The sequence below is a fragment of the Pelmatolapia mariae genome, linkage group LG4 (assembly GCF_036321145.2).
Source record: "Pelmatolapia mariae isolate MD_Pm_ZW linkage group LG4, Pm_UMD_F_2, whole genome shotgun sequence".
NCBI classification, from domain to species: Eukaryota; Metazoa; Chordata; class Actinopteri; order Cichliformes; family Cichlidae; genus Pelmatolapia; species Pelmatolapia mariae.
Genome location: NC_086230.1, coordinates 31,705,379 through 31,720,509, shown reverse-complemented (window position 1 = coordinate 31,720,509; position 15,131 = coordinate 31,705,379). Strand labels below are relative to the sequence as shown.

Below are 15,131 nucleotides of genomic sequence, written 5' to 3'. Positions count from 1 at the left end.
CCTAGTTTCCCCAGATTTCTAGTTAGTGCTTCGTGCTTTGCGTTTCTGGTTTTAGTTTCCTTATATTCATGTTTGAGTTTTCCCAGCAAATAAAGCTGCTGCTTTAAGTTTAATTTTTGCCCTTTATGAGTCCTGTGTTTGAGTCCTTCCTCCTGCCGCTCACAGCACACTACATGACATTTTGATCCATGGCCTTGACAAATATGATCCTTTGGTATCATTTATAAAAATACTGGCAGCTGCCAGTCCACCTGTGGTATCAATTTGACATCCTAAGCGACATTGTTCTCAAACTTGGGTTTCCACTCCCTCTGCCCAGCGGGTGACGACAATACTCCATCAATCTTTTACAGCTGTCGGGTAAAAAGCTAACACTGAAAAGAAGAAACTAACAATGAAAAGAATAAAAGCTAAACTTAAACGAGCAAAATCTTTTTTCTTTTTTTTTTTGTTGAGGTCTGCACAGAGTCCTTTGAGGACTTTCTTTGTTTTGTTAAATATAAGCTGAGACCATTATTTGAAACTTTGCTCGGGTTCTGTATGTATGGATTATTTGTTTTGCTGCACAGAATCTGCTGCTAGAGCAATAAATAAAGTGTTTTTGCTTTTTATGCTGTTAAGGTAATAATTATGCATCTTGTATCTGCTACTTTGACCCAACCGTTCAATGCTTTTGATCTGTGAGTTCAACTTCTGTCACGTCGATGTTCTCTCAGGACTCTTGGAGAAGCGTGGACTCAGCTTAAGAAGAGTCTCCATGATGAGGCTGAAGTTCACCTCAAGTTCTCCAACAAGGTAAAATCTACTCATATACAGATTAAACACCAGGATTCAATTAGTTGATCAGCTCTACTTTAGCATTATTATTCTGTCCTGTAGACAGAATCATGCAGGTTTTTTCTTCTGCCTTGAATTTTCCGTTTTGTGCACCTTCAGGTCAAGTGTTGAATGTTTTCAGTCAGCTGTGGAAACGGATACTTGATCCGACCACATCCTGAGGTGACGGGTTTTGTTTACTTCAGCCTCGCCTGTGTTGACCACAGAAAATGACCCGTCTGTGAGTCCGATTACCAGCGATGCAGAAACAGCATAGTGGCTTCAGAGGCAGCCTTAAATAAAGCAAAGGCAGCCTCTGAGCTTTTCGTAGCTCTCTGTTGTCTAATTAATTAGCTACGTATTCTGACAAGCCCCACGCCGAAGGTTATGCAGGCCTTTCCCAGCTCCAGCAGGGCTCCATGCTTTGTTATCGTGAGTGGAGGTAAAGTATAACAAGGCAGAGGAATGAGGAGTCTTATCAAGTCTGCAGAAGCCGCAACTTGTTTTGCTCTCCGAGTTTTAAATAAGCTACAGTTCATCAGTAGCTTCAAGCTTTGCCATTTGCACCAGATTAGTATTCAGCATGCAGAGCCATCAGTGCCGAAAGGCACCTCGCAGTCTATTGAAATGTCATTTAAAAAAACAAAAAAAAACCAAATCGTAATATTGAACAAACTTTTGCTGAGAGACAGAGAAACAGACACTCTGACAGTAACGGTTTCTCTTTATGGGTCAGAACAGGAAGCAGGCTTTACTAATGTTGACACCCATTTAGCTTTTCCACAGTTTAATAAAGCTCCAAGTTAAATGCACAGCTAATGTATGTATTGATTTTAAGGTGCCTAAAAACTGCAGATTGTGCTGTTCACACTTTAAGATATGGATCCAATAAACATAGATGGGAGTAAGTTTTGATCCAGGTAGACTGTGCAGTGACGTTACTAACCAAACTGTGGGCTGAAACGCTCCATGCTACATCCCCCTGTCAGAATTAAGCAAAAAACAATCAAAACCCACAAACATTTAAAACCCAGAAACATTTGAATGGTGCGTGAGGTCTCTGATACAACCCCATAACCCTGCTGCCGGGCATCAGGGAGTTAGCCGCTACCAGTAAACTTTGAAAATTACCTAAAGCTACAGAATACCAGTGGCTGATGCAGTAAAAGGGCAGGTGTTCTTCAGAAAAAAAACACAGTATAAAAGACATGGTAACAATCGTAAACATCAGGTTATCTTTACACCTCTAGAGCCGCTCTTGGAGAATAAATGCTTTCTTCTAGACTGATAAAATCCATCTATTTTCTTCCACTTGTCCAAAGTTGGGTTGTAGTGGCAGCAGGCTAAGCAGTGTATTCCAGATGCTTTTGCACGATGTGCTCCAGATGATATATATAGTCTCTCCAGCTAGTTGTGGCTGAACCAGAGATTCTCCTTTCAGCTCGCTTTGACCAAAAACCTCCAAAGAAAGACACGAAGGAGGCATCATGATCAAATGCCCAGAGGACCTCAGCTAGCCCTTTTTAAAACAGAGCTTAGCCACCCAACGGAGGAAACCAGTTTCCGCTGTTTGTATCCTCGGTTTTATTCTTTCCGTCACTTACAACTCGTGCCCATAGGTTAGGGGTGTCATGCAGAAAACCCACATTACTGATAGCAATCCACCTGCCAGCCTGTGAGGATCAGGAGTGGATCTTACTCATATAGATGAAGTAAAGCCAAGGACCACTCTTTGGAATAATTCATTGTATCCAGATTTACATCACAGGTAAAATTAACCACACCTATGAGTGCTGTTGGTAGATTGAAGATTCTAGTTCTTGTATATCCACTTTTTTCTACTTTAACCTCAGTTAAAACGTGGACTCAAACTTTAATTTAACTCCAATTTAATTCAGTTGAATTCAGCAGTTCCTCGAGGACTGTAAGGTAAAGACTCTATAATAATAGAGAGAAAACCCCAGCAATCAAATGACCCTCTTTGAGCAAGCACTTGGTGACAGAGGGAAGGAGAAACTCTCTTTTAACAGGAAGAAACCTGAAGCAGAACCGGGCTCAGGGAGGGGCACCTAAAGCAGCTCTGCCATAATTACTGAGTAGCTGAGAAAAGCTTAAAGTAATTCTTTAAATTTATTACTGATTTTGTGCATGGGTGGTTTTGTTTTTGACTGCATTATACTGAAAATAAGAGAGCAAAGCATTAGGAACACCAGAAAGCTCTTAAAGCACGCTGCACATTACTGATATCTGACTGCTTTGTTTTCACAGCTCCACACGGAGGTAGAGAAGCCCTTGCTGACCTTCAGGGGCGACAACTTCAAGAAGGACCTGAAGAAGTACGACCATCACATCGCCGACCTCAGGAAGCAGCTGGCCAGCCGCTACGCCAGCGTGGAGAAGGTGCGTGGAGATGCCGTCGCTGACATGCACACAAAACATGCAGTAAAGCTTCACGCAGACGAGTGTTTGTTTGGATCAGAGTGATGACATAATGATAGCAGCTCCGGTACCTCCTACGCTCGGCCCTTCATGGCAGTCAGTGTTTTGTTGCTGCTTCCCACCTGCTGTGTCAGCTCATGAATGGATGCGGATTCTGTCTTGCACAGATCATTTTTTTTCTGCTTTTCACTTTTATTTTTGTGGCATGTTGTGGTGGGTGGCAGCAATATGTGAACACTGTGTTTTCACTGCCAGAAGAGCTAGAAGCAGAGCCAACAACCTCGCTTTGTTGGCAGTTGTTCACGCACCGTCATTTCTACTAGAGATCTAGGGAGTCTTTTGCTGTTTCCATTAAGATTATTAGTCTTATTAGTGCCACACATAACATAGGTGGAAATCATTTCCTACTTGTAGAAAGCCATTTTTATTCTGTTTTTATTTTGCTGCATCGTAGTTATTCAGCAAAATAAGATAACGCTGTTTCGGTTGGTCCATGAGGCGACTCAGGAGGGTTAAGCAGCTTCCTGTCCACACTGTGTACGTCGGGGAAGGCGTTCAGCTGACCTTAGCTTAGGACATAGTCAGGTCTTGGAAGGAATGCTTCTCTTTAGTCCCAATGACACTCCTTCTGTGGTGGAGGCAGAGTCTGGTGGCAGTGGCAGGGTGGATGAAGTCCACTCCGATGCCCTGAGTTTCTGAAAGCTCTGGATGATGTGGGGCTGTTGTGGTCGACACCTCAGCAATACTGTGTGGAAGTCATGAAGGTTTATGCCAGGGTGCTAGAGAGGACCCATTAGTCACACTTTGGATTCAAGAAGAACGATGTGCCAGTCGTCCTGAAACACTGGACCAGCTCTTTATCCTCTCAATGCTATCCTAGGATGTGTGGGAGTTTGCCTAACCAGTCTACATGTGTTTTGTGTACTCAGGGCATCTGGATTTTAGAAGTATAGGGTATTGAAGTCCTCCTGTGCAACCACTATAATTGCTTGGCCCTTTTATTGCCAGCTGTAAGTCAGATTCATCTCATTGGGTGTTGGACTCTGCGACCGTGGCTGTCCTGATGCTGTTCAGAATTTTTGTGGGCAGGATTTCTAGCAGCAGATGGATGGAGGGTGGCGGGTTGATGGCCTCGGGATCTCGTCACTGCTTTTGCAGTTCGTCGAGCGTTGACCTCCTGCTCACACTGGGCTGTTTGCAGACCAGTGTGAAGCAGCTGGAAAGAGAATTGCATCTCAAAGTCTGAGGCCGTGGTTTTCGGTATGAAAAGGGTCATTTTCATTACCCGCTGTATTTGCAGTGATGCAGATGTTTCACCATTGTGGTGAAGAGAGAGCTGAGCGTGAAAGTGCAGTCATTCAGGACAGCCTCAGAGTAGAGCCGCTACTCTTCCTCCACATTGAAATGAGCGATTGTTAGGATGCCTTCTGGGTACCTCCTGGGTGAGATGTTCCAGACTTGTCCTATCAGGAGGACGTCCTGGGGCAGACCCAGAGATTTCTTGGCTGGCCTGGGAACACTTTGGTATCCCCCAGAAGAGCTAGAGGATCCGTGGAGATGGAGGTCTGGGCATTACTACTTAGACAGCCGTCCTTGTGATCTGGACTGTGATGGATGGATTTATGGATGGACTTATTAAGTTCTTGTCCTGTAGACACTTTAATCAATTATATTCAACTTTTTACATACGTTTCTATTTTCAGTTTCCTTTAGATTTTTACCTTAAGCTCTTAAACAGTCTTCAGATTTACTGTGTACTATACCACTTTTTAATATCTGCCTTATGCTTTATTTTTTGGTATTTCTGTCTTAACCCTGATAAAACTGAAAAGAAATATCTGCTGCTCAATGTCTCAGGTTTAAAATGGGCTGTTTTGGCTCACATCGCCTTTATTATATTATTCTGTGTTTACATTTCAAACACAATCACAGCACAACCTTGGAGAGTTGCCTATGTACAGAATAAGAGGAAAGACTCAATGGTATGGATTAGAAGAAGATTAAAGGATGAGACCAGGATCGCAGCACGGATGTCAGAAGCCAGCATGAAAAGGCTGTAATGACTGTAGTAATAGATGTAGGTACAGTAAATCTGAGGATTACCACGAATGACTCATTGTTTCTGTGTGCGCCGCAGGCACGTAAAGCCCTGGCAGACAGGCAGAAGGATCTGGAGGTGAAGACCCAGCAGCTGGAGATTAAACTCAGCAATAAGACGGAGGAGGACATAAAGAAGGCCCGGCGGAAATCCACACAAGCAGGTCAGAGGTCAAAGTTTCACAAAAGTACAGTCATCAAATAATAAATGGAAAATTCAGGGAATTTTATGTGAGGGGGGAAGTTTACAGGAATCTGAAACAGCTGGACAAAAGAACAGGATAATGAAGTTTTAAAGCACATCTGTGAGCAGCTGGAAACAATAAAAGAGGTTTGTAAGTGTTTTTAGTTCCCCTTGTTCCTGGGGTAAAGGAGTTGTTTGACATTTTGGACAGTAAACCTGTTTTTGTTTAAAGAAAGGAGAAGATGGAAACCAGCCTTATTGTTACCGTTCCACTTTTTCTACAGTTTATGCTAAGCTAAGCTCACCTGGCTGTAGCTTTGTACTGCACTGAAAAGTCAAACTTACAGTAGCAGTCTCAAGTTTGCACACTCACGCATAGGGATGGGTATTGATAAGATTTTCACGATTCCGATTCCATTTTCGATTCTGTTTAACGATTCGATTCTTTATCGATTCTTTTTAAAAAAGGAGAACACTAAGGTCGATTAGCTTAGAACTTTGTTTTATATCTTCTCTTTGAACAAGATAGAAATTTAGGAGTAACATGACCTTACAAACCCAACAGTGAGATCTTAAGAGATCCACAGCCTACGGCTCTTCAATGGGGTGTCACAGGGTCCCCGGGGAAAAAATTGTAAATGTGAAACAATAAAATAAATATTCTTCTGTAGGAATAACAAAGTATAACATAAATTATTCTGTAGCAATTACACAAGAATATCCAGTAATGTCCCTGCCTACAATTAAACACATTCACTTACCGAAAATCGGGGGCATCTGCTGTGGCAAATGGGTGCAAGCCTTTGACCACAAACTTAGTCACTGCTCGGTGACATTCGTCTATCCTGGCCTGAAAGGAGACGCTAACGGTAGACTGCAGCGACAACTGCCAGCATCTGAGCCAGCCAGACTCTGTCTGTCTCATCATGGTCACCTAAATGCAGCACAGTAATGGCAGGTTTTGTAATAAGGCAGATCGCGCTAACATAATATGCACTGTTAGTTGATTATTTACCTGCCGCATTAACGGGAGAGGACGTGCAAACGTTACCGCTGCTGCTGGTTGAGATTCACGAGTCCGGAGCGGAATTAAAAACACGACATTCATTTAAGGTTATCGCGTGTTTTGTGAGCAAATGCTTTTGCATATTCATAGTGTTTCCTCCGTAAATTAAATATCTACTTTGCAAGTATTGCAAGTTGCCCTGTTGTCATCCGTTCTCGTAAAGTATAACCAAACTTTTGAGCGTTTGAGCCGCCATGTTTCCTGCCAGGTAAATGACACTCCGCAACGTGGTGACGTCATTCGGGGCGACTGGAATCGATAAGGGAATCGTTTGCAAAAATGGCAAACAATTCCAAGGAATTGAAAGTGGGTTCTCAACAAGAACCGGGTTTCGATACCCATCCCTACTCACGCATTTGTGTAGCTACTGTCGCATAAAACTGTTTACTCTACAACATGTAGTGTCAGTATTACTGGAGAACCACTGGCTGTTATTATCATTATCAGCTGTACTTAGCAGCTGCTTGCTGAGCACATCAGCTGGTAACAGGATGACCCTGCCCAAACATACTTGAGTATTTTAGAAAGCTTACCTTTTTTTATGCGTTTTGACATTTCGCTCACACATGTAAACATCTGTTTATGTCACTGAAGACTAAAGTTTTCAAAAGCTCAAGTTCTGCACTTGCGTGTGGACAGGAAGTCGAATATTTCGTCCTCTAACATCACAACAGTGTGTGCCTTTATATCCTTTTTAGACGTCATTGTCATGTTGTTGTTTGCATAATAACTTTCTAAGCTTCTAGTTGGTCAACTTTACAGTTAGGGTTCTATTGCTTAAGTAAAATAAATACATTACTTAAAAATAAATTGGTTATTTTACATTAATAAATAAATAAAGAAGTACAGAATTAAATGTAGAAATTCAAATTAAAAGTTAAATATGTGCAGAAATAAAACTGTTACTGTAAAGTACATTAATAAATAAATATTGATTTATGATATTTTTTATGCATTTTTCATCCTCCATATCCATCTGCAGCGTGGAAGGCTTAAACTAAAATATCAGCCATATGTTCAATATTCTGCAGACTGTGTGGATGCATTGTTATTATGATGTGGGGGTTTTCTCGCCAAAGAGAAGAAACTCTATGTTTGGCATCCTAATGAGAAAAGATCCTGTTGTAATAGTTTCCCTCCATATTTCTCCTCTGGAGAGGAAACGCTCTGCAGGAACTAATCTTTCTGTCCGCCCCTCAGTAGATTAGTCACGGTTCACAACACTAATCAATAACTTTCACGAGGCTCAGGTGATTGATGTCAGCTTTGTGCTGCTGCTACCTTAAAGTTGGGCCAAATACTACTCGCTGCCAAACACAGGGAGGTGTTTTACCCATTTTACCTGCGCTGAAGGAATTTTAATAAGCATCTATGGTTTTCCTCTTTTCCTATCTCAGTGTAAGGATGCAAAGAGCTTAAACTTCCTGCCGTCTTTGGTCAGCAGTAAAGAAACTGGAAGGAGAGACTACATCAAAAGGATGTTTAGGATCATAGACAGTAGCTACAGTGATGTCGCCCACTGTTTTTTTTAAGTCCGGTTTTGAAGCCTTAGAAGAGCATTTTCAACATATTTCAAACTCAATGTGATGAGCGAGGGACAGACTGCATGCTCATTGGCTAATGACTTTTCAGTCACAAGTCTTTACCCAATGAAATGAGTGACTGAGCCCATAATATCATCAGGAAAGTGTTTAGAGAGGTCCCGTACACTTCAAGAGGACCAGAAATCCTTTTGTGTTCACAGGCTTCGCCCCCTAGTGGCTATTAAATAGAATACAGGTTAGAGGCACTTGTGTGTCGTCTTCATTTTTCAGAGCCAGAAGCTACTTGAATCTGTTTTAATTGTCGATGTTTAGCATGTATTGGAAATCCTGTTTACAGCCTCATATAAAGGTAACTGTCTAAGAACTGAGCTTGAACTAATAAAAACTACAGTGCTGATCAGAGATGGGCAGTAACGTAATCCGATTACTTTTTTCGAGTAACAAGTAAAGTAAGGGATTACTCTTGCAAAAAAGGTAATTCGATTACTGTTACTTTCCCATAAGCACGCTGCATTACTGCGTTACTAAAACCGTGATTTTTTTTTGCGAGTGTCTCATAACAATGACGTAAGCGAGTGCGACGTTCGTGGCAACAGCTGTGTGCAGATCAAAAATGGATAATATAACGAGTGCGGGAGAGCGTGCAGCGTTTAAAGCGTGGAAGTACTGACCTTACTTTGAGTTTGATTTCGTAAAAAGTGACAAAAACATCAGCGTCCGCTGCTCACTGCGTGGGAAGAAAACTTCTTTTTACAGCGAAAAAAACCCTAAACTGCCGTATCCTTCCACTGACCGCTGCGGCACACCTGCACCAGGGCAAACCTCCGCCACTCCTGCTATACAGGTGAAAATAGAGCAACAGGACCGCTGAGTCTTTGATTTTATTTATTTTCTGCTGTGTTTTACTTGCATTTATTTGAAAGAGTGAGTGTAAACACAAAAAATGATTTTATTTTATATGCTGGAATGTGCAGAAAATAGGTTTAAATGTTAAACAAATTTCTTCCAGTCAGAGAATGTTGCATATAATTTAATGTTTGCTTGATGCATAAAGTTAAAAGATTAAAACTAATAAAACAAATTTTTAAAAGAGACTTTTTCATTTGATTACATTTTATATGATGAATTATGCAGAAAAAGTAGTATTGGGCTGAAAGATCTATCGCTTTATTACCTATTTAGGGGATAAATCATGTTTTAAAAAGTAACTAAGTAACTAATTACTGTTGAAAATAAGTAATCAGTAAAGTAACGGGATTACTTTTTTCGGGAAGTAATCAGTAATTAGTTACTGATTACTTTTTCAAGTAACTTGACCAACACTGGTGCTGATGAAATACAATATAGCACAAACAAAACACAAACATAGCAACGTCAAAGCATTTTTATCAATTTACTATAAAAATACAGTATTTCTGTAATATAAAACAAATAAAATGTTCAGTTTCTTTCAATTCTTCACTTGAATCATCTGAGGGGAGGAAATGAAAAAGTCATGTAAAACTTTACCTTCATCCTGTGAATATTTCACAGTTACAGGACCTCAAGGTACTCGAGGGCAGGTTGAAGTATGGCCCCTTGTTCCAGCACATATCTACAGAAGATATTTACATTTTGTTTTCAGGGATGAAAAAACACATTTAAACTCTGTTAAAAAACCACAACCATCAGTTTAATGTCGGCTGCGTAGAGGAACAGAAACAGCCATGAATATCTGAATACCTGAATATCTGTTCCTGATACGTCACAGCAGAAAACTACATTTTGGTTAAACTATAAAAGGATCGTATCACATGATGGAGAGGTGGCTGCTCGAATTATATCGTATAAAAGGAGTTGCTTTTACCTACTGTTTGACATCCAGGCTCATCTTTTTTTAGATTTGACGGATTTATGTTGAATGTCCATATAATTATAATTTAATACTATACTGTTATTCACATTTTGATTATTTATTAAACACAAATTTAAAAGGGAAAAAAATATATCTTACTTTGGTCATTCAGTACCCTTGGGTCATGATTTGTAAGAAGATTTTTATTATTAAAGTAATTGTTTATATAACGCATTACTGCAGGGATGAAGCATGCTGATTAATACTGTTGTATGCCCCATAAAACTTAGTCACATTCATTGTGGTCTACATAAATGAGACAGCAAATAAACAAAAATCTGAACAAGTTGCTTCACTATCGTATCATTTACTCAAGGAAAAAACTTTAACAAGTACCATAAAGGCAAAAAGCTGTCCACAGCCTGAATATACAGATGCAACAACAAAATATCTCCTGAAATTTAGGATTTCTTCTGTGGACACCCACAATTAGACGTTCCAATCACAGTAAAACAAAGCTGCCTCTCAACACTTGAAATGTCCTTACATCTGCTTATAGCTGAAGTGCAGTGTTCTGTAAACCGTTCATTAAACGCTTCTATCGTCTTGAAAGGTGCAAAACATTTATAGTGCAGGTCGACGAGAAGCTGGGATTCATCTGTGATGCCGCTGCGCTCGCTGAATGCTGATTCGTGAGCGCCCTCTGGTGATCGTTACAGGCCTTCCAGCAGGTGTTAACCAGCAGATCTACGATCCTGCACTCAGAGCAGAAACAAAATAAAATACCATCAGCTGTTCTTCTCATCGTGTTGCTCTGTGTTTTTTTTCCAGGTGATGACCTGATGCGCTGTGTGGACCTCTACAACCAAACCCAGTCCAAGTGGTTTGAAGAAATGGTGACAACCAGCATGGTAAACAGCTGTGTGTGATTCATGAGCCAAAATGACCTCTTCTAGGTCTGAGCTGTGACACTTTATACTGTGTAATGTATACTGTAAAGGAAAATCACAAATAAGTACAATTAGGTTCTGTAATTAGACTTTAATTAAAAAACAACAACACTATCCTGTAAGTTCATCGTAGGTTTTATGTCCTTATCTCTTCAGGAATATTTTTATTATCTTCTTATCGATTACAGCAAAACGAAATAAACTAAAGACTTCCCTCCAGCCCACTGAGAAGTATTATAAACATCAGTTTCACCTTTATAAACCACACATTACTGAGTATTAAACATTTACACTAATGAACTAAAGGTGTTATGGTTTTTAATGTGTGCTATCACAAAGTTTCCTTTATAGGATAGCATAGTGTGCAGGTATTTGTCTAAAAAAATATTATTTATCTGGTTTCAAATCATATTTATAACCTCTTAAAGATACAATATTTCCTAAATACTGTTAATATTATATTCAAATGTGAAAGTTAAGCTTGTGTTGAAAGAACCTCTGCAGTTTTATATATGAGGTCAGAGAAAAGAGCAAAAGCTGGATTTTTATTTCGACATATTCAGTGGTGGGATCTCTGCTCATTAATGAAGGACTGAGAATCTACATGATGTCAGTAGTACACAGCGGTTATCGGCTGTCTGTCTTACTAAGTGGGACATTTGTCTTCCCTTTTCCGTGTAGGAGCTGGAGAAACTGGAGGTGGAGCGGATCGAGTGGATTCAGCAGCATTTACGACAGTATACGACTCTACGGCATGAAACAGACATGTTCAACCAGAGTGTGAGTTTGTGTCTCCTGTACTTTGCTGGGTTGAAAAATGGGCTCCCCAGCTGAGAATGACGCTCTCGGATTGTTTTGTGTGTTTGTGGCAGTTTTAGCACTTTTTTGTGGTATTATTTTGGCTTCTGTTGTCATTTTGTGTCCTGTTTTTGTTCTTTTTTTGTAATGGTTTTGTCTTAGTAGTAGTTTCTGCTTCTGTCTTCGCAGGTTTCTAGTTTGTGTAATCTGCAGAGCCTTTTTCTCACCTTATTTTTTACTTAATCACTTCAGTTTCTCACTCAGTTTTCCTGGTAACTGTAATTCTGTGTTTCCTGCTGTTTTTTGATCACAAGAACTCTAAATCCGTCTCCAAAGCCACTGTGATGTTGTGTACTCATTTCATATTCATAGATGAAAACCGAAATCTCACCCTTAAGATTGTAGATGGCTTGTAAATGATGGATGTACCCACAAACTTCGGAGCCAGAAGCTAGCGTCCCTAATTGATTCCACAGTAACACTGCAGTTCCCTTTTTTCCAGATCCAAGCAGAGACTGTTGGAGAACATCTTTTAAATCCCTGCTTTTTAGCTACATTCTATTAATTTGTAGTACCACATTATCCTTAAAACAGTTGGTTTTAATACTGATTGGAGCTGATTTGCTTCTTATAGACTCACATCACAGTATATCATAACTTTTTTTGTATTTAGAGCCAGAGTGAAAATATTGGCTAGTTAATCCACTCAAAACAGGTCACACATTGCAGTTTTCTTTGGGCCACATTCGGGCTTAGTCTGATAGAAGTATTTGGGGTAACCCATGTCACACCTCTCGCCTACACCAAGCCAGTGCCTTAACGAGGGTGTAAGTATCAAAAGTAGTACTAATATGATATATAAATAATTTCTGTGGCAAAAGTAGGGGAAAAATCCAAAGTTCAGCATCTCAAAGGGACGTGTTCCTTTTTTTTTGTCATGTATGATAAATTATAAAATGTGAAGAGGCCGCCTGGCAACGTACATTTTCTGAACCAAATGATTAAGGTGTGGGAAAAAATCGATACAGCATAGCATCGCGATGTGTGTGGTGATATGGGAAGAGTATGAACCAGAGGGCTCATCTCATGCACCGCCATCCTGGAATAACGTTAGCAAAGCAAACTTACATTAAATCAGCTCAACGAGAAACCAACACTGAACACCATGACAGTGCTACGTCCTAGTTCAGTTTTGTTGAGTAAATGGTTTCCCGGAGCTTGAGGGTGTTGCACACTCGCAACATCTTCAGATCACCAGGTACAGGTCTCCTGATACGAGGCAACCGTTCTGCAAACAGTCTCAGTCTGACTTGGACTGACTGCAGGCACACTCAGACATTGTTGTAGCTTTGCAAATAATTGAGTTTAATGTATAAATGCAGACAGATAACCAACATGTTACCATCAGTGAATCAGTCTTTGCCAGTGAGCTGGTTACATTCCTATAGACCAGGAAGTTTGCTGAGCTCACATTTAGTAGTTAAATGTGGATTTCTGCCTATGTCAACATCACAGTTAATTGCTGTGTTATCAGTAACAGATTACATGTAATTGCCGACTTGACCCCATTCAGTAGCAGTCTGATGTCAGACAGTGATGGCGTTGGTATGCTTGACAATTTCATTTTGCAGAAAATAAGTAACTGAAGTGACACCTTTTTATTGGCTAAAACAGATATTAACAAAGTTTAACTTTGAGATTTTTTCGTTTAAAAAATGTAATTGCAATACTGAGCATATCGCAGAATATTATAAAAATCGAAATAAGAAGTTTTGTGATAACATCATATCGTGGACCATCTGGTGATTCTCACCTTTACTGAACAACAGACTGAATAATCAGCTAATCGGTGCATTAAGGGTCCGAGTAAACCATCAGCAGTGGTTTTACTGCTGTGATGCGACTTCGTGCTTCTTGAGCTGGTGAGCGTAGGTGCTGTGACAGAGCGAGCCCTGGGCGATCCCGCGTCAGCCTTTGATGCAGCGCGCCGGCTGAGATCTCTCAGATCCTCAGAGAAACCCGCCCAGACGTTCTGCTCGTTTAGGGCCAAAGGCCTTTGAATGTGATGAGACGTTTTCTGTCAGCGCTGTAGGAAGCTTCCATAACGAGGGCGCCTCTCTGCGTGAAAGCTGACAACATGAATACCGCAGAGGTGACAGACGCACCACAGATGAAACCAATACAATCATCTGCAAGCAAAATATAGGACAGTTCAAGTCACACAGCTTTTACGTTTGGATTGCTCACTTTTTGTTTTCGTCTGTATAGAGGAAGATTCTAAATGTGCAGCAACACTAAAGCTCAATGAACCCGATTAATGAATATAGATGGGAGTTGCAGCCGTAGGCCACGGTAATCTCATGATCTGGTTTAGCCTCTGTTAGCACACAGACTTTATGGAAGACTCACAGTATTCTGAGTTAAAATCTCTGGTTCACATCATTAGTTCTTCTTCTTTTTCTTATCCTCCATATTCATCATCCTTTGTCCTGGTCACTCCCAGTTTAGATCTTAATATCTTCAACTCCACCTCCTGTCTTTTTGCCAGTGCCATCATCTCTAAACCATACACCATAGCCGTTCCACCTTCGCTTTCACTCTTGCTGCTATCCTTCTGTCACAAATCACCCCTAACACTCATCTCCACCTGCTTCACCCTGCCTCCACTCTCCTCTTCACCTCTGTTGCTTTGGATGGTTGATCCAAGTTAGGTAATATAATGTTAATATAATCTGCTTTTACTACCTCTGCTCCTTGGATGTTCACCTTTCCACCTGTCTCCCTCTCATTCAGACATCCTTTAATCACACATATGAACAAAACTCCCGACCATGGTCTCGGCCTCATGTTGCATTTCCGTTGGCTTGATTGAGCGATTACACCTCAGGCTTACATTCTTTGCTTTGTGCAGCCGAGAGTGAAGTCCGAGGACATGAATCCCATCTGGAAAAAGGTGGATTCCCCTCTTGGACTTGTTCTTGCATTTTTGAGTCGCTCCAAATGTCCAAAATCTCATCTATGTACAGCATGATTTGCTTCTAGAATCATTTTTGGGATCACAGTTTGAATAAACTGCACTGGTTCACATCTCTGAGAATAAGAGCTCCTTATAAAGAGAATTAGAGAAACAGGAAAAGAAGCACTGTTCTCCTGAATGTTTAAATTGTTTTCTGATCATTTGCAAGAGAAAACCTAAAAAGGTGCATGTTGGGTAAAGTTAAAAGCCTCATGTCACCAGGTGGGACAGGTAGCTGCTCAAAATAAGGTCTCCTTTTTATCTACATTATGACATCCAGGCCACACAGACTCAAAAATGTGCTAATATTTGTGACACTGGGTGATGAGCTTCCTGATTTTCAGTCCTGAACATTTCATGTGGATATCTCCTGTACTTGTTGGGTTA

At 40.6% G+C, this 15,131-nt stretch overlaps 1 protein-coding gene across 2 annotated transcripts in view; it reads left to right on the top strand.

Moving 5' to 3' along the window:
• Positions 1-15,131, top strand: part of gas7a (growth arrest-specific 7a) — a 39,584-nt gene that overhangs the window by 22,411 nt on the left and 2,042 nt on the right. For both annotated transcript variants that reach the window (XM_063472436.1, XM_063472437.1), the window contains 5 exons: positions 717-795; positions 3,085-3,216; positions 5,393-5,516; positions 10,812-10,891; positions 11,612-11,710. In XM_063472436.1, the coding sequence (XP_063328506.1) occupies positions 717-795; positions 3,085-3,216; positions 5,393-5,516; positions 10,812-10,891; positions 11,612-11,710 (514 nt within the window). The remainder of the gene's footprint in view (positions 1-716; positions 796-3,084; positions 3,217-5,392; positions 5,517-10,811; positions 10,892-11,611; positions 11,711-15,131) is intronic.